Here is a 27,122-nt window from a genome sequence, read left to right as displayed (position 1 = left end):
AGGGGTCCTCCAGTCCCTTCCTAGGCTGCAAGCCTGATGCGTTCATAAACTGGACACATTTCCTTTCAGCTGGCCGGGAATGCTTTGCTGGGGGTCTGTATTTGGAACTCACCTTGACCCCTGTGCTCATCTTGTCAGCCCCTCCTTGCTCTCATTCCTCTGGAGCCTCCCACAACCAATTTATTTTATTTTTACTTTTGAAGCTGAGAACCCAAGCTCTCTACCACTGAGCTAAACCCCACATCCCATCTTTAAAATTATCTTTATTAGATTTGTGCACTTTATTTTATATGTTTTGCATCCACATATGCAATTGCACTGAGTGTGTGCTTGGTGCCTGGGAGGTCAGAATAGGGCACCAGATCTCCCCTGGAACTGGAGGAGCTGCTGGTCATGAGCCTCTGTGCAGAGGATGGGAACAGAACCTGGAAAAACAAACCGTACTCTTAGCTGCTGAGTTACCTCTCCAGCACCACAAGCCCCGTTTAAGGAAAGATTTATTCATTTTTATTTATGTACATGAGTGTGTACATAAATGTGTCTGCATGTGTATACCTGGTGCTCATGGAAGCCAAGAGACGTTGTCAAATCCATGGAATAGGAGTTAAAATTTGTTAGGAGCTTTCATGGGATATATATATATATATATATAATATTATATAATATATATGTGTGTGAATGTGTGAGTGTGTGTGTGTATTATATGAGTGCAGATGTACAGGTACTTCAACACATATGGAAAGCAGAGGACAAGTTTTTAGGGAGTCACATACACACCCCACTACCACTTAGCTGCTCAAGGTTGGGGTGGCTCCTGAGAACACAGCTTCCTTCTGTGGACTGCCTTCAACCGAGGTGCCCAGACTCCCCCTCTTTCTGCATGTGTCTCTTCCACACCTTCCCCAGGCTCCCGTGGGTGCCTAGGCTTGTCCCTCCTGCTGTGGTCCCTTTGTTCCTGCTCCAATTGCTGTCCTCTTCCTGAGCTAATTCTCCAAAAGTTTCTTGTATTATTTAAAACTTTTTAAAGTCACATTTATTTTGGTGCTGTGTGGATCATGGGGGCTCAAACCCAGGCCACCAGGCCACCAGGCCACCAGGTCACCAGGCTTGGTAACACCAGGCCCCTCTCTTTATTTATTTGATGTGTCTCTGCTCCATTCTCTTTATGAAACAAACACAAATGAAGTTCATACACAATGGTGGACTGTTTTTATGCTATCTTTCCTGGGTCCACCTCTCGGGGAGGAGCAGGATGGAGGGGAGTGGGCTCGTGGGAGAAGTATCCCGGAGTCAGCAGCAGACAGGGTGTGGGCCACATGAAGAGTTGTAATAAGGACTTAGAGAGCAGAGGAGCACCAGCTAGGAGGTGACTTTGTTTCTCTTGGTGTCTCTGGAACTTTCTACCCCTGTTGCCAGGGGTCCGTTTGACTCAAGCGGCAGTGACGTGGGAGATTGTTGGGCTGCATGGTCGAGCGTGCAGTTACAGCTTCCAGGGAAGGACTCAAGTTCAGGGAGAGGCTAGGAGGGCCAGGGCCCAGTAAAGGAGAAAGACAGAATCTGAGAGTCCGGGAGAACAGGGCTCTTCTGGTGAGAGAGCAGTGTGAAGGAAACAGGCAGGTGAGATACATAGGACTAGAGCCAGAGAGGCATCCAGAGACCCCTGGAGGGGCTTAGCAACCAGAAGCAGCCAGGAACCCCCATGCATCATGGCCCGAGACACAGGATTCAGCTAAGAAGGTGGAGGGAGTGGGTGGGGGAGCGACCTGCGGACTCTCCAGACTCTTGAGATGCATCTGCTGGAATCAGGAGCATGGAGGCTGTTTGCCACTGGGAAGTGAAGTAAAACCTTCTAAGGAGGCAGAGCATCAGCATGTGCCCCACGTGGGGGAGGGGGAGACCTCCCTGCACCCTCCAAAGTGCTGGGCAACCTATTACTTTACTGCTCTGAGTAGATGGGTGTCTGGGGCTGTGCTTATGCATACAGGGGTTAGAACAGGGTTAATACGACTCTGGAAAAACCTACCAGAATAGCTCAAGTGGCCAGTTCTTCTTTTTTGTTCGGTGTTCTCAGCCTGGACAGAAGGCCTTCCCGTGACTGGCCTGTGGTCAGCAGTCTCAGGGTTTCCCTTTTCGGTCACACTTCCCATCCTCGCTCATTCTGATGGGGTTCTCAGACGCTGGGGAAGGGCCGCTGATGGGAGAGGGTTGGCTGGCAGCCAGGGTTTGGACATCTGCAGCCTGGCATCTGCTTCCTCTTTCCTGGGCCACCTGCCCCCCCCCCCATATTGGCGTCTCAAGCTGCTCACTTGCATGTCTCATTTTCAGAACCACTCAAGACAGCCTGAATCCATGTGGGCCATGTGTGTGCACTCACGCATAGCAGAGTGTTTGCATGCATGTGGATGTCTTGGGGAGGGGAGGTGTGCAGACTTTTGCAGTCAGTTTGCTCATCTGGCCGACTGAAATTCTACTTTCATGAAGTAACTTTAAAACAGGAAGTGGGTTTCCAAAAATGTTCCCTTCTGACAGAATGGCGGTGGAGGGAGAAGCTCATGGCTGTGTGGAGCCAGGGGGTCTTTGAGAAGTGTGGAGTTCCACACTGCTACTCTGGGCCTCGTGATGGTCCCCAGACCGATCCTAGGAATAGTCATATTTATCTTAAGAGGCTCCTGTGTCTTTGCGTTTGACATTAATTAATTGCTCCTGCAGTCAAGAAAGAACAGACACAGGGCTCTGAGTGGTGACCCCGCCTTGGCACTGTTCCTGTACCAGCAGAGGTCTAGTCAGGCCTCGGCCTCATGGGGTCCTTTGCCTTCTGGTCTCTGGCAATGAAAGCCCATTTTCTTCTGTTGTCAAGCACCTACTAATTGAAAGCTTCCAGGGATTTTCATAAGACCAGAGGTTCTCAGAGCCCATTTTTCCCTCAGCCAAGCTCTGCAAGCATCCTGAGAGGCTGAGGGCCTCTCTGAGAGAAAAGTGTTTTCTTAGGGCCTCCTGACCTCCCTCATCTCCTCCACAAACCACAGCTGTGTGCTACACGCTAAAGGCATCTCTCCATTGCCTTGCTCTGTGGGGTCAGATGTGGCCCCAGCCGGGGGAGGCAGGTGCATATAAATCTCCTTCCTTTTTAAGAAAGGGAGCCCCAAGGGAAGGTCTGGTGTCGGCTGCCCTGCCTGAGGCACACTGTAAAGGTGGCTCCTTCCATTAGGGAAGGTCACAGTCCTGTGGGGGGGGGGCATGTCACAACCCTGCTGTAATTCTCAGTGCAATGAGAGCACAGGTGAGTGACTATCTTGCTGGCACTGTCTCCGGGATACCTCTATGCTCTCCAGGAACCTGCACTAGGGACTTCTGGGCATTCTGGGTGTTCTCTGCATTACTTACTTAGTGTTTGGTTACTTGAAGGGAAACACCCTCTTCTGGAAGACTGACAAACCATGCACCCTGGAGAGCTCAGTGAACTTCTTGGGACCTGAATGGGATTGAAGTTTGGAATTAGATAGTCCTGATCTCACCTATCCTGGTCCTCACCAGGAAACCAGCATTAACAGGGAAAAAGACCAAAAGGTTAAGGGAAGAGAACAGGCCTAGCATGTCCATAGTACAGCGGGGCGCTGGCTGCCATACATGCATGTGTTTGTGGTTTCAAGGGACTTCATTTGTCCTGGTGAAACACACATAATAAATAAAAACTCCGTTTGAGTGTATTCACAGTGCTCTACAGACAGACACTGCCACTTACTAGATCCCCAATCCTTTCAACACTCCAAAGACAATCCTCATGGCCACCACACCTTTGTTAAGGGTGGACAGAGTCTGGTCCAGGTATTTCCAGGTCAAGGGGTTGCAATAAAGATGCAGAAAGACTGTGAAGTAGCAAGGAAACTACTAAACAGCAAAGCCATAGTGCAGCTCAGAAAGAAATGCTCTGTCAAGAGTGACAGCAGAGACTGGGTGTGGTGGCACACACCTTTAATCTCAGTACCCAGGAAGCTGAAACACAGGATCTTTGTGAGTTCGAGGCCAGCCTGGTCTACAGCATGAGTTCCAGGACAACCAGAGCTACAGAGTGAGACTTTGTCTTGAGAGAGAGAGAGAGAGAGAGAGAGAGAGAGAGAGAGAGAGAGAGAGAGAGAGGGGTACCAGGCCACATGAATGAGAGTATTCAGGGCCCCAGGTTATTTACTGGGATTACTTTGATGGGGTCTAGAGAAAAAGGAGGGGCTGGTTACTAACTGTTATGCCATGGGTGGTTCTCTACTTTGATTGACATGTCTAAGATACAACCTTTACTGTGCTTTCCCTTCCCATACTGCATGTGATCCGAATCATAGGCACACTTGGTTGTACATAGGCATAAGATAGCAAATAGAGGATTCTCTCTAAAAATTTACTTAGATGACACAGTTTGCCTTATTGTTCATCCACCCAAAACTAGTTCAGGACAGAATGGCCCCCTACCAATGTACCTAGTTATGACTGGCGTATGAATGAATGGAAACATGACTAATGTCTGATGGTTGTTGGGAGAAGGGGTGGGATTTTGTGTTCCATGCAGGTGGGGGTCCTAGGTCACGAGGTGCATTCATTGTTAGGACAGCAGTAAGTGTGCACATGCACGTGTAGGTTATAGCCCTAGGCCGCCAATGTGTTATTGGAAGAGGAGTGAGTCCCAGGCGGCTCAGCTGCTCCTTGTGCTTGCCCACCTCATTCATTCCCATTTCTCCCTGCTACGAGCCCTGAGCAATTACTAATCTTTCTGTTCCTGGGGGTCTGCATGTTCTAGGTGTTTCCCCATGAACGAGATTATACACTGTGCAGCCTCTTGTGTCTGCTTCCTTCATGTAGCTTAACAGTTCCAAGGTTCCCTTAGGGTGGAACTTTGACCCGCGAGTGCTTCATTTCCCCTCAAGACTGAGTGACATTTCCACGAGCTCTGAGTTCGCAGGCTTCAAGGATGGTCCTGAGTCGTGGTGGAATGTCGCTTTTATTGTTTTTGAATGTTCGTATAGCACTCTTATTTCAGGACTCTTGGCTGCAGATGCACTAGTAGGTGTGGGGTAGGCCAGGCGGTAGGTGTGGGGTAGCTCAGGCGGTAGGTGTGGGGTAGGTCAGGCGGTAGGTGTGGGGTAGCTCAGGCGGTAGGTGTGGGGTAGGTCAGGTGGTAGGTGTGGGGTAGGTCAGGCGGTAGGTGAGGGGTAGGTCAGGCAGTAGGTGTGGGGTAGGCTGCTGTGGGCCCTCCCAGGGAGCTTGCTTCTGGAGGCAGCAATAGCTCCCAGTTGCAGCTCTTCCAGGGCCGGCTGGCGGGTGGAGCTGGCTTCAGGCCAGGAAAGGCTGTTCTGGTGGGTGACAGTCCAGCTCTTCTATCTCCTCCAGATGCAGGAAAAGGCCAAGGAGATCTACAGGACCTTCCTGTCCAATAAGGCCTCGTCTCAAGTCAACGTGGAGGGGCAGTCTCGGCTCAGTGAAAAGATCCTGGAAGAGCCACACCCCCTGATGTTCCAGAAGCTCCAGGACCAGGTAACATGACCTCCTTGCCCGTGACTTGATCTGAAAAGCTACGTTCACCCCAGGCCTGGGAGAATTCTTCAGGGAAATGCCACATTCCTTAGGAAATCCATCATCCAGCTGTGCAGGCTGAGGTTACTGGGCCCTGATTGGTGAAGGTTGGGGAACCCCAGGTTCTAAATTTGGAATGTGTTGACTCTTGTTCTATGCACCATGGGATAGGAGGCTGAGTCTGTCTTAGGACACATGTTCGAGAAATATGGCAACCACCGAAGGGAAGGACAGTGAGGAAAGTCTTAAAACAGCGGCAGGGAATCTAAGGCTGGTTTTTTTTTTTTTTTTTTTTGTACAAATGGTTAAATGACTCCCTGACTGCTAGTGGCCCAGAGCTGTAAGTAAATTTGTAATGTAGCTTCTTGGTCATAACGACAAAGGGAAGATGTTATAGTGTATTCCACTTAAAACCAGAAGAGGTAAGTTTGAAAATGGACACGTTAAAGAGGTAATCCTTAAGTTTTCTGGCAGAATGTCTTAGGAATATTCAGTACATGTCACTAGACAAAAGGAGTGTGACACGAAATTCAGACTTGGATTATAAATGTGTGTGCACATCTACACTCTGCTGTGAAATGTGATCTCCACACCAGGTCAAGGGTGTGCTTCTGCTGGGAAGGCAGATTGAAGCTAAGGGACCCATGCTGAAGAAGTAGCATGAAACATCTGTTGAAAGCAGAGACAGAAGATTCTGGAAACAGCCATGAGGATTCAGAGTAGCAGGGAACCTGGAGCTGTTTTTGGACACATACACAAATACCTTCCTCACTGCCTGTCCTGAAGAGGCCACTCACATAGAGGCCCTCCAACTTGAATAAACTAGTCTCATGAAGGGTGTGTTAAAAGCTGATGGTAGCCCCACTCTCGGGGATGTAGGTCATACATGGTGCGGGGCTACCTCCCTTCATTCCCAGGGAAGGCTGCTTTTGTAGACCTGAGGCTACACACTGTCGAGACTCTGTGTTGGCTGAGCTTTTGCTTTTGGGGAGGAGTTTTTTGATCACCTGGTACACCGAGCCTAGAGCAACGGTTCTCAACCTGTGGGTCATGGCCCCTTGGGGGGGGGTCACATATCAGATACCCTTCGAATTAGATATTTACATTATAATTGACAACACCAGCAAAATTACAGTTATGAAGTAGCAATGAAATAATTTTATGGTCGGGGTCACCACAACATGAGGAACTGGATTAAAGGGTCACAGCATCAGGAAAGTTGAGAACCACTGGGATAGAGGATGTCCCAGCGTCTACAAGGGACATCTTTGCTCATCTGATAGAAAACAAAACACCCAGGCAGAAACACTAGCAGAAGTACTTTGAGTACAGTTTCCATCTGACACAGTGGCGAGTATAGATTACACGTAATGTAGAGCCGAGTTTGAGTGTTGAAGGAACTCTGGGTCTCTGGAGAGACTTACTAAGGTCATCTGCAGGAGTGACTGAGCTGTGGGCATGTGTTTTGGAGAGAGATGCAGACAGGGAAAGGCCATTTTTGTGACTGCAGCCACATGGGCACATCTGTCTATTCTGGCCCTCGGGGTCTTCTGAAAGGCCTGTCGGGTGCTTTAAAACACATCCGGTGTTAAGAGCTTGGCCAGCTATTAGATTCTAGATCGTCTGCAGCCACAGTGCCCACTGCTGTTGAGCTGCCCTGAGAGCTGTTGTCTCACTTGGCATGAACTCTTATCCATTCTCCAGCGAGGGTTCTCATCCTCATTTTGTTGACAACAGAATCATGCATGGCTCATGGAGTTGTAGTGACCCGTTAGTTAAAGTCACTCTGATAGTAAAAGTTGCCAGAGGCTGATTTCCACCCTCCCACCTTCCAAAACCATGACTGCTCTGCGCCCCTCAAAGCTGTTGCTGTTTTCTAGTTCAAGGGCAGCCTCTCTTTGCCTGGCAAAGGCCCATGATGCCCTTGGGACAGAGGGAGTACAGAGATGTGTGAGCGCAGGCAGTCGCTTTATGCGGCTCCAGAGACCAAGGTGGGCATGAGATGAGAGAGGTTGATGGGATTCCACACAGTGGCCTGCACGCGGCACCAAAGATCCCCACAAGACATCCAAAACGGAGCCAAAGCTGCTGTGATCTGCACCCAGCCCGGGCAAGTGTCTGCTGGAGGGCGGAGGCTGGCTGGCACAGACAGGAGAAAGGTGGCAGAAAGGGCGATTTTTTTTTTTTCCCTTTCCCGAATGACAACATAGTGTTATTCTGCATTCCTCTGTCACACAAATGCCAGGGGTCACAGGTGTGTGCCACCCCACCTGTCTAAGTGACAACAGTTTTAAAAATGCCTTAAAAAACAAAAACAAAAAACCTACCTGATAGTAAAAGGCATTTGAGAACTAATATATTGAAGACACTCACCCACCCACCACCACCACCACCACCACCACCATGATTTCACCTGGAGATAGTCACTAAATGACATTTCATCTCTAGATGCCCATTTTTTGTGTTCTATAAATAGCACATGCTACCACACTCGTTACCAATGCGGTTCAGAGTTTGACAGTAAAGGAAGTGTTTTATATCCTGTTGTGAAGCACTGTTTGAGAGAGACAGAGACAGAGAGAGACAAAGTGTCCTCCTAAGGCACAGGTGGGTGGATGAGAAAAAGTTGTGGCCATCCCATGTCTTGGTATCCCTGGAGACTGGTTGCAGGAACCCTTCTGATGCACACACCATGTGCTGAAGGTCTTCCTATCAAGTGGTGTTAGATGGCGTGTAAGCTGCACACATCTTCCCACACGGTTTAAATGGGATCTGACATAGTACCGCATCTGTAGTCACATTATTTTTCTTAGGGAATCGTGACAGGAAAGGGAGGCTCGATACACACTCAGTTTTTGTTTTCCTGTGGATACACAGCACTGCCTGCTGTTTGCTGGTTTCCTGGAGGTGGGGAGTGCTGAAGGCATCTGGGTTTTGCTTCATGTTGGGCACCCTGTCAGGGGCCTAGACACCAAGGGGCTCAGCATTACCTGCAGTCCTGGCTCCCACAAAGATACTTTGAGGACCCTGGTTTCTGAAGTGAGGGACCCCAGGATTTTTTATTAAAAAATGTTTTCCTTTATTGACATATTTATTTTGGAGGCGTGTGTGTGTGTGTGTGTGTGTGTGTGTGTGTGTGTGTGTGTGCGCGCGCGCGCATTTGAGTATGTGTTGTATGTAGAGCCCAGAGGTCAACATTGAGTGTCTTCTTCAACTGATTCCCACCTTATTTTTGAAAGAGTCTTTCCCATTGGCCTGGAACTCATGGGTTGAACTAGACTGACTGGCCAGGGACCCTCCCTCCTGCCTTCACTTCTCTAATGCTGGGATTACGTTCATGTGTCACCATGCCCAGCTTTTAGGTGGGTGCTGGGGATCGGAACTCAGGTCCTTGTGCTTGTGCATCCAGAAGCACTTTGTTAACTGAGCCATCATTCCCAGTTCTGAGTTCAAGGTCTCCCTAAGCCTATTTATAGCTTCAGCTTCACCATGACCACCACGTGGCTTAAGGTGGGCCTACCTGAAAAGGCTGCTAACTTCTGCTTCCAGCCATTGTCACCAGAAAAGCTTTAGGTGGCCAGCCACTCATAATGTGGCCTGGTTCTGCTGCTCTCAGGGGAGATGGTGAGGCGGTGTGGCTTCTGTGGGATGTGGCCTGGTTCTGCTGCTCTCAGGGGAGATGGTGAGGTGGCGTGGCTTCTGTGGGATGTGGCTGGGGCTGAAAGCACAGCAAACAGCCTTGAGCAGATTTTAAGTGAAATACGGGTAGGGGCTGGACGGCAGAAAGCAATACATACAACAGGGAGCAGGCAGACAACGGTACTGAACATAAACCACAGCACGGTGATCTGGGGCCAGAACACATGGGCCCATGTTCCCACACACCGAAGCACAGCTTCTCCGAACCACAGGATGGCGACTTGATGGTGAGCTAACGGCGCTCGCAAGACATCAAAGCAGAAGCTGGCAGTGGTCAGTATATTGTGCAAAGAATGCAAGGTGCACATCAGCAAGCATTTTAGTGAAAGCATGAGAAGTGAGGGGCTTACCTCCCATTGGGAAAGTCCCCTTTGGAATGAGGGGCCGGGTGACGGTTGGCTCGTCTGTGTGCCCAGTGGTGACCGATCAGGAGAGGTGGAGGTTGTACCGCATGCATTACTTGGGTACTGTAGTCTAGAGCAGGGAGCTGAGCTTCCCAAGAAGCAATAAGGGAGGTGGCTCCTTTTCAGTCACTTGGCTTCTTCAGTGACTGTTCATCCTGTCCATCCCCGAGGACAAAGACAAGTGCTGAGAGGGGACCACAACAGCCGAGAGATGGGCTTAGAACATCTCGGAGGGGCTACTGGGGGTGGGGGGGCGTCTCTTGGTTCCTGGAGAGGCCAGAGCCCTGAAAGACGTCAAATGCTGGGAGAGCCCTGGGAGGCAGGATGTTCCTAGAGAATCCGGTTTAAAGGTTCTGCGGCAGGCGTGGCTGGGTGTGTCGGGAAGGTCATTGTCCCTACACAGTGTCTGAGTGATGGGGGTGGGAGCTTGTTGAATCCTGCAGCTGTGGTACCAGTTTAATGGAGGAGTTTTGAAATTTAGCTTTTATTTATTTATTTTTTAATCAGGTGGATCAGTTGCACTAAGAAAGTTAGATCTTGAAAGCTGGGCTGCTTGGCCCTGATTCCCACCCCTACCCCCCACCCCTGCCCTTTCCTATCTGGACTAGAGAGCTTAGATGACTCAGTACAGACCACCACTATCACTATTGACCTTGGCTTCCTAACCGTGGCTTGTAATTGGTTCTTGGCTTGGTGCTGGCCCCTCCTCCCCATCCCCATCTCAGGCCATCACTTCCTGGATACTGGGCTCAGTCATGGTCATTATCACTATGTGGTAGATTGGCTCCTGGCAACAGGAGAGGGACGTAGGGACTCAGAGATCCATCCTGCCTCAGACCCCCCCAAAAAAGTTCTGTTCCTTAGTGTGGCTTCTGTGTCCCCACATGCCATATGGGGACTCTCTGCTGTACGGGAGGAGAGGCTAAAATGTGTCTCCTCTTCCACAACGAGCCCTGTGCAGTTACCTACAACAGACCCTGCACATTGCCAGAATGCCCTTATCCTAGATAGTTCCAGTGACTATTCAAGGGTCAAATGCAGCAGAATGACCTCCACAAGGTACAAGGTATTGTGGTAAATAAGGATCAGGATAAACAAATAGGCCGAATAGATGTTTATTCAGGGAGAAATAACTTACAACCTAGACAGATGAACACCAGGAAATTCAACCCGATCCTCTCCTGTCCGAGTCACGCCAGAAAGAGAGAGTCTTTTCTGGCCCCCTCCGACCTCCTTTCATAGGTTACTTCCGCCCATGGCTCCATCCCACAATGGGTGTGGTCAGTGCCACAGAAGGACTATCTCATTACAATTCCCCTTTTAGTCTAAAGAAAAGATTTAGGCTTAATACAAAACTATATACAAAACAGTGAATAACAAGTGTGCTCCAAGAAAAGGAAAATCGAGAACAAAATGACCTACATATCTAGTTCTAGGGTGAGGGCATAATGAAGTTTACAATAGAGTTGTCCTAAGCTGGAAAACATAAGTCTAGTACCTAATATATCTAACTAGGAAGAGAGTTGTGATAGTTTAATCTTTAACCTCATCAAGACCTGAGAAGGAAATTAACAATACTACAGTAGACAGGAAATGCGGATGGACAACTTTCAAAAGGTGTAGCAAGGACAGAAACAGCAAGCCACCTGAACAGTCACCCTAGGTCTCACAGCGACGTTGGTACACCCAGATTTGGCTAAGGCCAAGAGAACTTGACAGACCACAACAACAGCAGGGAAATAGAATGGCTGTCTTACCCTGACTTGGCAAGGTCAAGCAGTCTTTTATATTTGTCTCCTGTAAGCACATAGGACTATATGTCCAAATCAGTGGTCAAGGTGGGGGCAGTTCTATGACCAACAGGCCATTAGCTGAGGCGAGATTGAACTCCAGCAGGAGCAACAACAGTGTCCAACATATTTTCGGGAAAGTGCACAGTGCTGTCAGGAGCAACAGTGTCTCTTTGTCAAGAAAAACCCTAAACCATTTTAAATGCCATATTCTGTAGGTCTTTGAAAGGTTTGAAGAATTGCTATCTATCTCAAATACATCTCTGTGTATCTTGAAAACCTAACTAACTTAACTCTAAGCTTTGACTATCATAGGTAATTATCTATAATCTGTACTACATTATATTTCTATATAAACACAATACCTAAACAAGAGGAGAAATACACATCTCACAAAATTGACATTAAATTGTATCAATAAATGAAAATCCATTCCAAAACAAAGTATTCATATCTATACCATAATTCCCTTTTTACCTTTAAAAAGAATATTGGTTGTGATCATTAACCATTTATAACCAAGTCCATTTAAATGAAAACAAACATTTATAAACAATATTTGGGAATTTGGGCGTCGTTCTTCAATAGAGGAAGGAACCAGGCCTGGACCATTTTCTCAGTGCTGTTTCTGAATCTCCCTAGAACTAATTGTGTTTCTCACCCTCTTACCCCACACCATTAGAAGTGTGTGTGTGGGGGTGGGGGGTAGAATGGTGATGGGAAGTGCTGCCTGGCCTGCGGGTTTCTCCTCATAGGACCTTGGTCTGAGCCCCCCTGTACCACCATTGTCCCTCTTTCTGGGCTGTGATTGGCAATCAGAGCTAGGGTGCATGCCATCACTGTCTTACCTGTACTGTCGACATTCAGTCCCATAGATCAAACCAGGCCCAGGAACAAGCAGTTTCCAGAGAGCAAAGGGGTTCCACGTCTGTGTGGTCAGGCGCCTTTGGCAGGGTGGGGCATGAAGGACTTTCAGATTGACCTTACAGCTTTAAGTGCTGTCTGCCAGCTACCCTCAGACCTCCTGGGTTTATCCCAGTCCTTCAGAAGAGGGAGAGGGACACCCATCTCACAGGTGGGTACATCAGTTCTGTAGGTTTGAGGAGAGACAGAGACAGAGGGGGGGAGGGAGAGGGAGAGAATGCTCTAGAATGACGAATTAGCGAAATCCCATTAGCAAACTTCATGTTACATTGAAAGTTTAAAATTTTTCCTCCTTATGTGGGTTGAAGTAACCTGGAAAAGAAGGGAGGGAGGTATTTCATTTAGCCCTTCTAATGTACTTGATTCTGAGGTGATCAAATATTTATCAGGTCAAAATACAGTGGATGGAGTCAGTTTATTAACCTGGAGCGGCTGCCGCTCTGAGCTGAGAGCTTCTGGTGGAGTACCCTTCCCTGGAGCAGTGTGCTGGGCAATGCAAGGGTGTGTTTGGTTTGGTTTGGTTTGGTTTCCCTTGCAGCTCCATCTGGGACTTGAGGAGGCATGGGTGGGTGTCTGGGTGATGCTGGGACCTTGCCGGGATGGCAAAGGGCAGGGTACAGGTACAGAACATGCCATCGCTCTTTCCTCCCAGTCCACAGGGAATCCCAAATAATGGGGCTAAACAGTTTATAGTGCAGACATGAAGATTGGGGACTGAAGACCCTTGCTAAGCCACATCTGTCTTGGGGGGGGGGGGGTGGGAATCCCAGGAGCAGCCAGGCTGCCTACTCACAGTTTCTGCTTTACCTGCTGGAGACCAATCACCCTTGGGCTGTGCTCAGAGGCCTCCTGGCCACTTCCCCTTCTTCCTCCCCTGTCTGAGTTGTCTCCATCTTTTCCTCTTCCCTGCAGATGTCTAGGATTCTGACCACATTGTTTAGGCCCGGGTCAGTTGTGCTGGTGGGGCCAGATTTGCCTGTGAGAGGCCTGGCTTTATTAGAACCAATTCAGATCCTGGGGACCAGCTCGTCTCTGCTGGAGTTCAAGTTCCCTAGCACCTTGACCCTCAACTGCCGTCTTCAGAACTGTGAGAGAGTTCATGTCTGTGCCTCTGTGTTGGCAGCTTCCTAATGTTGTCCTAACTGTCCGCCAATTCACATGTTTTCAAACAGCTAGACTAGGAGTCTGAAACCATCTGTGGCCAGGGTCTGGGCTCCTAAAGAAGGCTCTAGAAGACGAACTTGCCTTCCCCTTCCAGCTTCTGGTCAGTTGCTTGTCATCCTTGGAATCTGTAGGCTGTGCCTTGTGACTTCTGCCTCTGTCACGGTTGTCAGGTGGCTTCCTTCTTTCTTGGTCTCTCTGTATGTTGTACCCTCTTTTGAGAAAACCACCAGTGTTTGGACTGGGGTCCCCATACCCTGTAGGGTGATTTCAGCTCGTTAGTCATCACTAGATCTGTTTCCAAATAAAGTCACATTTTGAGGTTCTAGATGGATATATGTCTTCATTTTTTCTTTCCTTTCCTTTTCTTTTTTCTTTCTTTCTTTCTTTCTTTCTTTTTTTTTTTTTTTGCTTTTGTTTTGTTTTATTTTGTTTTGTTTTGTTTTGCTTGGTTTGGTTTTTTGAGATAGAGTTTCTCTGTGGCTTTGGAGCCTGTCCTGGAACTTGCTCTGTAGATCCTCCTGATCCTCCTGCCTCTGTCTCCTGAGTGGTGGGATTAAAGGCTCGTGCCACCACCACCTGGCCTCAATCATTTAATGCTTATGGGCAAGTTTCCACGTTCAACTCTTTGCAAATCTTATTTTTCTTGGCTTTTGTTTTGTTTTGTTTTTTGTTTTCTCATGTAGTGAAAGGCTGGCCTGGAGCCTACCTGTGTGGCCCAGGCTGGTCTTGAACTTCTGATCTGCCTACCTTGCCATTCCAAGAGCTACCTACCCATCTCGTAGACCACTTTTTTATTTTATTTATTTATTTACTTATTTATTTGAGGGGCGGGGAGTACAAGTGCCAGGGCACATGCATTGGAGTCAACACAGCCTACAGGAGTTGGCTCTTCCACCACGTGGGTCCAGGAAGCAAGCACAGGTCTTCAGGCTGTGTGGCAAGTATCTCATGCTTAATAACCGCATAGTGTTCTGTCACCCAAGTGTCACATGAGGGTGTGGCATATGGGATAAAGAGGTAAGCTGCCACAGTTACGACTGAATTCTGCCCTTCTACTCCAGTCCCATTCACTATGCTGAAGTCCTCACTTACAGTGCTCCGGAATGTGACTGTATGTGGAGACAGGGTAATTAAGTTAATTAAGGCCATATGGGTGGGCCCTGATCCAAAGTGACGAGTGTTTGTTTTTAAAGTGTTGTGTTTATGTGTGTGTTAATGTGTGTGACCACTCGTGAGTGGAGGACAACTTTGAGGAGCTGGGTTCTCTCCTCCCATGTTTATGTGGCTTCTGGAAACCAAACTCTGCTTACCAGGCCCTCACGGCAAGCACTCTCACCTGCTGTACCATCCTGCTGGCTCCTCATGGGTGTTCTTAGAAGGCACGCATGGGGATGGCCATGTGACACACAGAGAGAGGTCCTGGAAGAAATCAGTCGGCTGGCAGCTTAACCTCAGATCCTGGCCTCTGGAACTATGAGGAAAATTTGTTCGAGGTTCTGTTTTGCCATCCTGGCAAGCACTAGCCCCAAGTCCCTATTTTCCCCTTCCGTGAAACCACAGTTCCCAGGGCGCTGTGATAGTTTCATGGGAGAATGTTCCATCCAATCGATGCCTCGAGTGTGTGGCCACACACCCATCAGCAATGTTGGTCCTCACCTGACTGTCTGCTCAACACATGGGAAACATATGCTGGGCTCCGTCCGTCCGTCATGGCCCTTTGCCCTGTGATAGGCTGTGGTGTGTAGCTTGCGATGGATTTGTAGTCAACTTCTGCATGTTCTGTAGTACCTGGTCGCCTATCGCCCGTGAGGGGCTCTATCATGGAAACACCCTCATGTCTGTGCATTAGGAAGCTGGACTCTGGATCTCAAGCAGAGCCACAGGGCCACAAACAACTAGGAAGATGAAGTCTTCATGGGCCTACTGCTTCCTAGTCCCTAGTCCCTAGAGGTGATGAAAGCCAGACTTCCAGAAACCACAGCCTGAGGATTTTGGGGCTGGCTGGGCATGTCACACCTGCCCACCCCATGGAATGGCCTTGTGAGCTTGTTAAATAATTTGTGACAGGGCCAGCACGATGACTCAGTAGGTAAGAGCATTTGCTCACGAACCTAAGTTTGATACTTGGATTCTGTGGTAGAAGAAGAGAACCAGTACCCAAAAGTTGTCCTCTGACTTAGGTCCATGTGTGCTACACTCACATTCCTCCTCCCCCAAACCCACAGTGATAAAATTAATACTTTCATTTATTTTATTATTTTATATGTATGAGTATTTTGCCTGCATGTATGTCTAGGTACCACATGTGTGCCTGGTGTCCTGGTGCCCTGAGAAGTCAGAAGAGAGCATCAGATCCCCTGGGACTGGAGTTACAGATGATAACTCCATTGTGAGTTAGCACGTGTGTGCTGGGAATCCAATGCGGGTCCTCTGCAAGAGCAACAAGTGCTCTTAATTGCTGAGCCAGCTCTCCCAAGAGCTGGGGCAGCGGGATGCAGAGCCTCTGGGGCTCTTGGTACATCCCCAAATGAAGCGGCCTTCCTGACTCACTCTCACCTCCACACACCCTGGGTGCCTGCAACACGCACCCTCCTCTTCTCTCTGAAGCTTCAGAGTCACAGAGGCAAACAGGATACTCCCCTCCCACCCACAGAGACTTCAGATGGGAGGCCCTTCCCCTGCCACGGGTGCTGGCTGCCTTTGCTAGGGACCTGGGGGAAGTGACAGGGGTACAGGGCTGCATGCCAGGAGCTCCTCATGGAGCCGGCTGCCTTAGTCGCACCTGCAGAATCTGTTCTGGGTTCTGAGCCAGGCAGGCACCTGTAAGATCCCCTTGGATGTCCATGTACTGAAGGGCTGAAGGTTTCCCAGTGGCGCCTCGCATTGACACCTGCCTAGCATGTCTGAGGGAGGCCCAGGAAGGAGAATGGGTTTCGTACCCCCAGCCCTCTTCCCTCTGCTGATTTTCTTGATTTCTGGGCTGTTATATTTTCATAAAAAGTGATGTGTCCACACATTAGCCATTACATTCACTTTAAATTGAGCAAGTTGTGGTGGCACATGCCTTTCCAGCAGTTGGGAGGCAGAGACAGGCAGATCTCTGTGAGTTCGAGGCCAGCCTGGTCTACAAAGTGAGTTCCAGGATGGCCAGAGTGGTTACACAGAGAAACCCTGTCTTGAAAAACAAAAAACAAACAAACAAACAAAACTTACAATATTGATACAAAATAGGTAACTACTCCAGAGCTTGGGTAAGAATGGCCCCAGGGGAATGGCAGGCGTGGGTCGGACAGTCTATGGACAGCCCAAGTGCCTGACGTTTCCTGAGTGTGGTCTCTACACAATGGGTGGTTTAGTTCTCCCGTGGCCCTTTTGAGAACATGAAGGTGAAAGATAGAAGGTTCCTGTCCTTTCCCCCAAGCACCTCCTGCCTTCCAAGTAGATTTCCTGAGGCCTCAGCCCTGTATGTACTGGGAGAAGGCCAATTTAAAGGCGTCAGGATTTTGTCACTCACTTGACAACCCCACCTGACAGTGAGTGGCATTCTGGAACTTTCTATTCAGCCAAGCCTGAGCTAGTGCTGTACAGGAAGGCACCTTGGTGTGCCTAGTGGCTCTTTAATCTTAAGGTAAGAGGCATAGACAGACAGATAGACAGACAGAGGGAGAGAGGGGAGAAGAGAGAGAGAGGGAGAGAGGGGGCCAGACAGGGGAACAGAGAGAGAGAGAGAGGGAAAGAGGGAAGAGAGAGAGAGAGAGTAGCTTGAAAAGATGACTCTACACCAGCAGAAAAAAGTGCCCTTCCTTTCCTTGTCCTCCCCCGTGTTGTAGGGTGAGGGAAGGTAAGCAGGGGTGAATCCAGGGGCGTGGCCCAGAGATAGGGCTTCTGTGTGGAGACAGCCTCCACATAGTGCATGTGTAGTGCCAGCAGCTGCAGCTCTTCCTAGTCCCCAGGACTCAGGCTCTGTCGGGGTCCTTCTCAGTCCCAGTTACCGCTCTGCTTTCTGGAGGCCTTGGCCTGTCTGGCTGTGCAGGGGTCTGCCCTGCTGCTGACTTCGGTGTTTCCTGCAGCTGAGACGGTCCTGCGGTCTCTCCTGATGGAGACTGCATGCACACTCCCTCCCCTGCATGAGATATGTATGCTCCCTTTGTCTCTTGGCATGGTTAGAGGTTTGAGATATCCAACCCCAAACTTACTGGGTTTTAATATTTGGCTTTAAAAAGATGTTGTTGTTTTTGAGACAAGTTCTCATGTAGCTCAAGCTGGAGTCACACTCACTGTGTAGCCACTGTGTAGCTCGGCCAAGGTCGAGCTTGAACGCCAGAGTGCTGGGATTAAAGGCATGTGCCAGGTACCCAGCCAGTTGAGACTCTTAAAGGGCCATTTGAGGCGAAGGTATGACTCGGGCTCTGTGCATTTATACTTCCATGGGAAATAAAGATGTATTCGTGTGCGTGATTCTCTCATCTATAGAGTCCATTGAAACTGTTACACAATGAACGAAAACGTTCAGGATGTTTGCCTTGTCCAGCACAGCCCTATCCTAGTATTCTTCTTGTTATTATAACAAGTGTGTGTATGTGTGATGTGTGTATCAGTGCAGGCATGTGCAGGCCATGGCATGTGTGTGGAGGTTGGAGGACAACTTTTGAAAGTCAATTCTCTCTTTTTCTGCTGTGTGTCTTGGGGATGGAACATAGGTCATTAGCAAACACTCTTACCTGCGCCTTTTCATGGGTCCTATACTGGCGCGTGCGTGTGTGTGTGTGTGTGTGTGTGTGTGTGTGTGTGTATGTGTGTGTGTGTGTGTGTGTGTGTGTGCTCACGTGCGTGCATGAGGGTATTACTCTGACCCTTGGTAGGTCTATGAAATGGTGACTGCTGGTCTGAGTTGGTAGTAGCCCTCAGGCTCTCTCTCCTTCCTCTCTAGATCTTCAATCTCATGAAGTATGACAGCTACAGCCGCTTCTTGAAGTCTGATGTGTTTTTGAACCACACACGGACTGACGAAGAGGAAGAAGAACCTCCGGATGCTCAAACCACAGCTAAACGAGCTTCCAGAATTTACAACACCTGCACCTGAGAGCTAAGATCTTCCTTCTTCACCCCATGGAGCAGCGGATGGACTCTTGGAACTATTCAGGGTTGTCATTGCTTTGTTATGGTTGAGGACTGAAGTATGAAAGACCTCCCCGAAAGATGTGTATTTTATTAACAGTTTGACCGGTGACTCCTGCATGCTAGCTAATCCTCCATTAAAAACAAAAGTAGCTTTAAAGTTTCAGTTCACAAAACAAATGAGATTTCTCCAACACTGGATGCTCAGAGCATTTCAATCTTAATTAAATTTCCCGTGAGTTGCTTCTACTTTGTTAGCCTTCGCCTTTCTGTCCTGGGTTGTGCGCATCCACAGACTGTCAGTCTGACAAACACAGGAGTGGTGGGGATTGCTCGCTGATTGCTTTGGGGTTGGATCGCTCTGGAGAGAAGTCTCTGATGGTTGCTAAAGATTCGGGGAGTTGAATGACAGCCTTAGCAGAGGGCTGTTATTTCTCATATAGGGGGCCTGGTCCCTTAATCCATAACATTTCACGAAACACGCTTGAAGTTCATTTCCAAGGAAACACTGTCTTAGGCAAGGGGGAAACAAAAGAGAAATCAGGCAGGGGTGACAACTGCTCCCAGTGGGGTCCAGTGGGGTCCAGTGGGACCTCAGCACTAGATTTGTGCTGAAGTTGGGGTTGATGGGATGTTCCCCCTTTCCCCTCTACCACCTAGGGACAAATCAACCTTGCACCTTCTCCTGCCTTTCTCCATTTGTGAACTCTGGCTTGAAATTCCCATGAGGGGAAAGAAGAGCTGTCTCAAGCTCAAGTCCATGGCCAGCCTGGTCTGCACATAAAGCCTGCTGCAGCTGGGTGGAGAGGCTGGGGATGACCAGTAGGTTCCAGTTACCCCTGTTGTACAGTGGAGGCCACCAGGGCCTCTTATCAGGCTCAGTTCCCTTCAGCTGGCGTTCACCCCTCTTGCAGGGCTCAGCACTGTTGCTAGATTGTCTCTAGCATGTTTGCTAACTCTCATTTGTACCCACAAAACAATGAGCCTCGGCTGCTTATGGGGCTCCTGGACTCAGGCTCTATGATTTGCAAAATTCCCTGCCATGGAGGTGACTGTGCCGCTTACCACTTAATCCAGGACACTTGAGAGACAAGGTGAGGCACACTTTAAAGTTATGATTACCAGGGGTGTTTTAATCCCAGCTCTTGGGAAGCAGAGGCAGGTGGATCTCAGTGAGTTCAAGGCCATCCTGGTCTACATATAAAGTTCAGGCTACTCAGGGATACATAGTGAAAACTTGTCTCACAAAATAATCAAGACTGGGAGAGATGGCTCAGTGGCAAAGGACCTGGGTTCAGTTCCTAACATCTGCATGGTAACTCACAACTATTTCTAACTCCAGTTGAAAGGGATTTAATGCCCTCTTCTGGACTCTATGGGAACTGCAAGTGCATTGTGCACATAGATCCATGCAGGCAAAACACTCATACACATAAAATAAAAATAAAAAAGAAATATTTTAAACATACAAAATCCAAAAGAAATATAGTGTCCTGACATCTCTGGTAAACCGTTAACAGTTATTCCCTGATGATGACCCTCTGGTGACCTTGCCCTATCTCGACTCCCTAGTCTTCTGGCTGCTTCCAGTCTTTTTCCTCAGGACTTAGAGGAGGAATGAGGAATGGCCTTTATGGAGCTATTCCCTGCTGAAGACAAAGTATCTGCTGGCAACTACAAACCCAGGGCATTGCGTATCCTGCAGACACATGTCTCTTATGTGTGTCCTTTCTCTGCCTATCGCTGGAACCTGGGACTGAACCATGACACTGAGAATGGCCCCAAAGGTCCTGTTACCAGAGCCGTATTGTCACTACAAGCAGAGTAGATCAGTGCATTTTAAAGAGTAAAGGTTAACAGTGCAGGTCCTCCAACTCCATCTTTGCTTGGTTAGCCAGGACTATGCAAGGGATCAGGGGGATGCAGGGAATGCAGGGGATACTGGGGATCAAGAGCTTCTGGGGATCAGAGATGCTGAGAATGGAAGGATGCAAGGGACCAGAGGATGCAGGAGATCAGGGGTATGCAGAGGATCAGGGACTCAGGGAATGCAGGGGGCCAGGAGATGCAGGGGTTCAGGAGGTGCAGGAGATCAAGAGATGCAGGTTATCAGGGGGATACAGTGGATGCAGAGAATCAGGGGGTGCAGGGAATCGGGGATTCAGGGGATACAAGGGGTCAGGGATGCTGTGGATGCAGGGGACCAGCAGATGCAGAGGATCAGGAGATGCAGGGGATCAGGGATACTGTGGATGCAAGGGATGCTGGGGATCAGGGGATACGGAAGATGAAGAGGGCCCTCTATATCATCGAGGATGCAAGGGGCCAGTTCAGAACCTTTCAGAAAGCCCAGCATGGGCAGAGACAGAAGTAGCTGGAGGCCTCCTTCTGACTTCTCTTACATCACTGGGTTCAGAGCCAATAGGCTGTCATAAAAAGAAAAGTGTCCTCTCTCATTCCCTCCCTCCTTACTTCTTGACTACCAAACTTAGGAACATACAGAATCTGGCACCCAAACAATGAGTTTGCAATGAGATTGAAATGTAGGGAATTCATGCAGCCAAATAAATGCTTCCATATAGCCCCTCACTTTTTTCCCTGTGTCTGTCCAGTCCATCCACCTAACCGCCCACTCAGCCATCATCCATACACCCATTTACTCATCTGCCCATCATCCACCGACTCATTATCCATCCACCCACCCACCCTTCTTCATCTATCCATTCAACATCCATTCACAGATTAGTATCTAGGCCAATTCTGCAGTGTTCTGAGGATGTTAGATGCCAGGACTGGAGGGGGATAAACACTGTGACAATTCACAGGCCACTGAAATCTATAGATGTAGTTTTATTTATTTATTTTTTTTAAGGTCTAGTGAGGTCAGCAAGCCAGAAAACAGTTACTATTTAGCAATTTTGTTGCTTTCAGTTCCTAAGAGGAGGGATGTACAGTCATGTAGGGCTGTGTGGAGCTAGCTGTACAAGGGTGTTATCAGGAGGCAGAACTGTGGTTGGGGGGTTACAGAGTGAGCCTTTGTTGACATTTTCTGGGTAAGGCAAGCAAGGCCAGGATGTTTGGGATTGCCCAGTCTGAATATTTTTACTGGGCTCCTGGATATGACTGTCCCCAGATATCTCACACCTGTCGGTGGGGCAGTGAGGGTAGGTGGACAGACCCACCATGGAAGAGGCTGAAAAAGGTATAGCATAGTTGGCATGCTCTGACATGGTTGCTTTGTGCATGAAAGATACAATCCAGGTGCTTATGGCCTGGAAGTTGGCTAGCCCTGGGAGGAGCATCCTCTCCAGTGTCAGCAAGGTTCCAGACCTTGCAAGGTCACAGCAGCAGAATAAAAAGAAGTGCTTAGTACAACAGTCTCCAGGGACCTCAGCCTGCAGGCCATGGTGCATTTTCTGTCTCTGCCTGGGCATCTGTTTAAAATCTGGCTACGCTGATGCCGCAGGCAGATAATGGCATCAGCTCCTGGAGCCCACAGGCTCCCTTCTTCGCTGCTGCTCAGTCTCAGGCTACTCACAGGCCTGTTTCCAGCTCATTCTCAGTGTGAGTCCCATCTCCATTTCCCTCCTGCAGAGATCACAGCCCAGGGGACCTTTTCCTCTGACCTTATGATCACCCATTCCTCTTCCTAGCCACTCCACTGCCCTGCCTGACTTTCTGAGAGTAAGCCACAGTGGTTTTCTCCCTGGGGGTTCTGCACTGCCCCCCCTTCTTTCATTGTTAAAATTGTGTGTGTGTGTGTAAGTGCACACTAGGGCATGCATATGTAGGTCACACACAAGACAAATTTGCAGGAGTTGGCTCCCACCTCCCACCTCCCACTGCGTGGGTCCCAGGAATTGAGCTCAGGTGGTCAGGTGTGGCAGGGAGTGCCCTGCCTGTGGAGCTGTCTCCTGCTGTGCTGTCTCTGTGGCAGACTCCCCTCTAAAGGTGACAGGGACCACTGCTGCTTCTTTGTCTTATCCTTCCACACAAAGAGATCTGGGGTGAGAACAGGAGTCAAAAGGTAAACACAAATACATGCTTGTAAGAGGCAGAATCTGAGGGTGGAGCCACGCCTGCCTTCGGATCCAGTTCCCCTTTTGACCCATTGATTCATTGGACAGATCTTTGCAAGGCCATGCTGGTGTGAGTGCTGGCCTTGAAGCAAGCATGCTCATTTCTTACCCAACAAGTATTTAATGAGCACCTACTAGGTGTATCCTGGGCCAAATAGTGGATACAATGAGAATGCCGTGGGGAAAGTGCTGTATTAATCCTGTCTTCGGGGAAGGGGTTGGGCAGGTGATAATGCCACTGACCTCCAAGAGGGGCTGATGGGCATGACTAGCCATTTGTGCTCTGCTCTGAAACTCATAGGCTAGGTTGTATCTGGGGTATTAGTCTGAGATGGACAGTGGTGGGAGCTTTCCATTTCAGCCTCAGCTGAGAAGAGCTAGGCCTGCGGTGAGCTTCTTCCTATGGTCCTGCTGACTGGGACACGGGCGTGGGTTGTGTCATGTGTCATAGAGTTAGAAACTGATTAATTGATAGCCAGCTCCCAGGCCCCAACTCTGCCTTGGGGAGGATTCGTTGTTTATAAGCTTTGCAAACTATCAGGCGAACACAGTCTGGATTTACATCCGCTACTATTTACTTTCGTTTTGCCTGTGGATGTTTATTTGTTTAAGTGCTCCATAGTCTTGTACCATTAGCTTTTAGGGATTCCATTTTTAATTGTCTTCCATCCCAAGATTCTTTGGTACAAGGCAGTGAGCGCTATAAAGAGGCCAAGGGCTAGCAAGGGCATGAGGAACCCTTAATGCTGACATGAGCCCTAACCCTTGAGCAGGCACTGTGACCCTTCATAGGATTCCCACCCGCACTGTGAGTGGAAAGTCACATGGAAAACCGTGGGTTTCTCTTGTAGCAACCTGTGCGTGAGAACATAGCAGATGGTAACTGTGCCGGGGTAGAGGGGAGTGGGGGGGCTGGACTGGAAGGGTGGTCCCAAAGCTGCAGCCACCTGGAGAAAGGGGGCCATTGTCAAATTCTCACAAAGCCAAAGGATAGAGGCAGCTGGGTGATTACAGCATCTCTTTTTCCCCCACACTATAACATGTGACAGGTCTCTAAGTCATCTTGAGTTTTGGGTTATTTTTTGGGGGGCGTATATGTGTGTGTATTCATGTGTGCATGCATGTGTGGAAGTGTGCATATGTGTATGTGTGTGTGGAGGTGTGCATGTCTTTGTGTGGAGATGTGCATGTCTGCATGTGGAGGTGTGCATGTGTGTATGGGTGTGTGGAAGTGTACATGTATGTGTGGAGGTGTGCATGTCTGTGTGTGGAGGTGTGCATGCATGTGTGGAGGTGTGCATGTGTGTATGTGTGTGTGGAAGTGTGCATGCATGTGTGGAGGTGTGCATGCATGTGTGGAGGTGTGCATGCATGTGTGGAGGTGTGCATGCATGTGTGGAGGTGTGCATGCATGTGTGGAGGTGTGCATGCATGTGTGGAGTTGTGCATGTCTGTGTGTGGAGGTGTGCATGCATGTGTGGAGTTGTGCATGTCTGTGTGTGGAGATGTGCATGTCTGTGTGTGGAGGTGTGCATGCATGTGTGGAGTTGTGCATGTCTGTGTGTGGAGGTGTGCATGCATGTGTGGAGGTGTGCATGTGTGTATGTGTGTGTGGAAGTGTGCACGCATGTGTGGAGGTGTGTATGCATGTGTGGAGTTGTGCATGTCTGTGTGTGGAGGTGTGTATGCATGTGTGGAGTTGTGCATGTCTGTGTGTGGAGGTGTGCATGCATGTGTGGAGGTGTGCATGTGTGTATGTGTGTGTGGAAGTGTGCACACATGTGTGGAGGTGTGCATGCATGTGTGGAGGTGTGCATGTCTGTGTGTGGAGATGTGCTTGCATGTGTGGAAGTCAAAATTTAATTCTGCTACAATTGCTCCCCACCTTGTCTTTTTTGTCCCTGCCTCTCCTGCTCTAGGCTTACATGTACAGACACCATGTTTGTTGCTTATGAGGTGCAGAGGATCTGAACTCAGGCCTTCATGCTTGTTCAGCAAGTACACCGAAACTTCTTCCCAGCCCAAGTCTTCTAGATTCCTCTTTAAGATCCAGCTATGATACATCATGCTTCCATCTCCACTACCACAACCCTAATCAAGAGACCTCGTTCCTACCAGTGCTTATGTCGCTTCTGCTTGCCCCCATTCTACCTAGTATCTGTTAGAAGCACAAACTTGGCCAGATGTGCTCACCCTGCGTAAGTCCCCTCTGTTGCCTTCTTCTCTTCCTCCTCCCTTCTCACCCCGTCCTCCCTCTCCTCCTCCTCAGAATGAAAATTCAGGTCACAACTGTGGTCTTGGAGGTTTCAAGACCGGAGAGATCTGAGTGCAGCCATGCCTCAGCTCCTGTAATTCCCAAGGCTCACTCTTTCCAACCTCTTGGCCCTTGTGTCAGGTCTGTATTTTTGGCCACCTTTGTATAGTATTCTCCTCTGCCTCCTCCTGACCTTGGAGGCCCACTTTCCCCCATGCGTCAAACTCCAAGCTGACTGCTAGCTCCAGGGAGACCTCTTGAATCAGCCCTTCACTTGGGGCCTCTCCTGGCTTCTTTTGACTTTTGCCCATTCTGTCTTCCCAGAAGCAGGTACCAGGTCTGTTTCCTGTTGAATGCAGTGATCCACTCAGTGGTGCTTGGCCAGAGAAGCCACACAGAGACACTCCAAAAATACTCCATATGTTGAGTGTGGAAAGGGTTGGAATCTGAAATTTTCAAGTGGTCTTTTTCATAGCCCATGCCACTGGCATAACAGTAAAGATGGGAAGGCCAGAGGGTTTTGCCTCTCGCATTCTCCTCCCGCATCATAGGCAGCGCTACACCGCAGCAGGTGATATTCTCAGCATCCCATGGCCTTCAGGGTTGCTGAAACTATCGTGGGTGGGCTGGGGCTGTACTCAGTAGCACCAGAACAAGAACTAGGTTTTCTAGACATGGTAGTTCAAGACTTTTCCCTGCACTACAACAGGCCAGCTTCCAGCTTGAGCAAAGCTTGGGTTATGTTGTCTAGAAAGCATGTCTCCAGAGGTTGGGGAGGTGGTTCAGTTTGCTCACTGCTTGCCCCACAAGCATGAGACCCTGAATTTGATTCCCAGAACTCACATTAAAAAAAAAAAAGAAGAAGAAGCAGAAGCAGTGTATACTTGTAACCCTAATGCTGGAGAGATGGAGACAGGGAGGTTCCTGGGCTCACTAGCAAGCCTGTCCTAGCCTACTGGTAAATTCCAAGTCAGTAAAAGACACTATAAGAAAAATGGTGGGATGACTCCAAAGAATGTCATCAAAAGTTGTGCTGTGCCCTCCACATATGTGCACTCATGTCCACATATGAAAAAGAAAATGTGTCCTGTTTCTCTGGCTTCCACACACATGTACACACACACACTCAAGAAGAAATCTATAGGACACACAGTCTTGGTCTTGTCTTCATGTTGGTTTCAAAGACACTCAGAGGGGTCCTGGTCCATGCCCAGTGGCAGAGCCAATATTCCTTCAAAAAGTTCAATTTCATGTTTACAACCACTTTTTTTTTCTTTACTGATATATAGTGAATTCCTTTCCATGTTAATAAACATAATTATACACCATTCCCCAAAGTCTTGTCTGGAGATTAGATGGAAGATAAATGTTTCCCTTCTGCTAATTCTGGCTTGGTTTATATTACTGTTTTGCAGCGTAGGCAAACTGTTTTCTTCTTATTTAAGCATCTAAACTCTGTTTTTTAAACTGTTATGGCACACAGATCGCCTCAGAATAACAGATGTCAGCTTGATAGAGCTGTTTCCCAGGAAAATAACCGGCTGCTTTCTGGTCTCCAGAGAAAGGGTGACTGTGCAAATATGTGTCCTGTGGCCCACTTGTCACCCTCTTAAGATTGAAGGAACAAATACAGGGCCTCAGGCTGCCTTATAACTATCTGCACTTGCAGATGGGGATAGATGGCAGGGGCAAGACTCTGGTATCTCAGGAGGGTGGTCTCCTCTCTCTCTTGGAGGAAGGACATTTCTTAAATTTCCTTGGTGGGCAAGGTCGTGAAACAGAGACACCAACATGTGTGTGTACGCTTACTAAGTTTGCAAGTTTTCCCAGAATCTTAGTAAATAATCAGGTGTCACTACTACCATCATCACAACTGTCATCATGATCAACACCACTGCCACCACCATTGCTGGTGTCATCATCCCTTTGATAGTGAGGATTCTGGCTCATTTGTGTTGTGATGCTCCACTGCCTAAACTCTAACCCAGATCTATCACTTCCTAGCTGTGTTACACACCGTTTTAAGCTCATTTCACCTCTGGTTAAATGATGATACCATGGGTGCCTAGGCTCCTCCAACAAAACACCCTAGGCTGAGTAACTTACCGGCAACAAATTCACTTTCAGAGGC

At 48.8% G+C, this 27,122-nt stretch overlaps 1 protein-coding gene across 2 annotated transcripts in view; it reads left to right on the top strand.

Moving 5' to 3' along the window:
• Rgs10 (regulator of G protein signaling 10) overlaps positions 1–18,907 on the top strand; it is a 42,642-nt gene extending 23,735 nt beyond the window's left edge. For both annotated transcript variants that reach the window (XM_051193120.1, XM_051193121.1), the window contains exons 4-5: positions 5,377–5,520; positions 18,471–18,907. In XM_051193120.1, the coding sequence (XP_051049077.1) occupies positions 5,377–5,520; positions 18,471–18,623 (297 nt within the window). In that variant the 3' untranslated portion in view covers positions 18,624–18,907. The remainder of the gene's footprint in view (positions 1–5,376; positions 5,521–18,470) is intronic.
• The last annotated feature ends 8,215 nt before the right edge of the window (positions 18,908–27,122 follow it).

Source organism: Phodopus roborovskii, unplaced genomic scaffold (assembly GCF_943737965.1).
Source record: "Phodopus roborovskii unplaced genomic scaffold, PHOROB, whole genome shotgun sequence".
NCBI lineage: Eukaryota > Metazoa > Chordata > Mammalia > Rodentia > Cricetidae > Phodopus > Phodopus roborovskii.
Note: the sequence above shows the minus strand (reverse complement) of the source record. Positions and strands in the feature narration are given on the sequence as shown.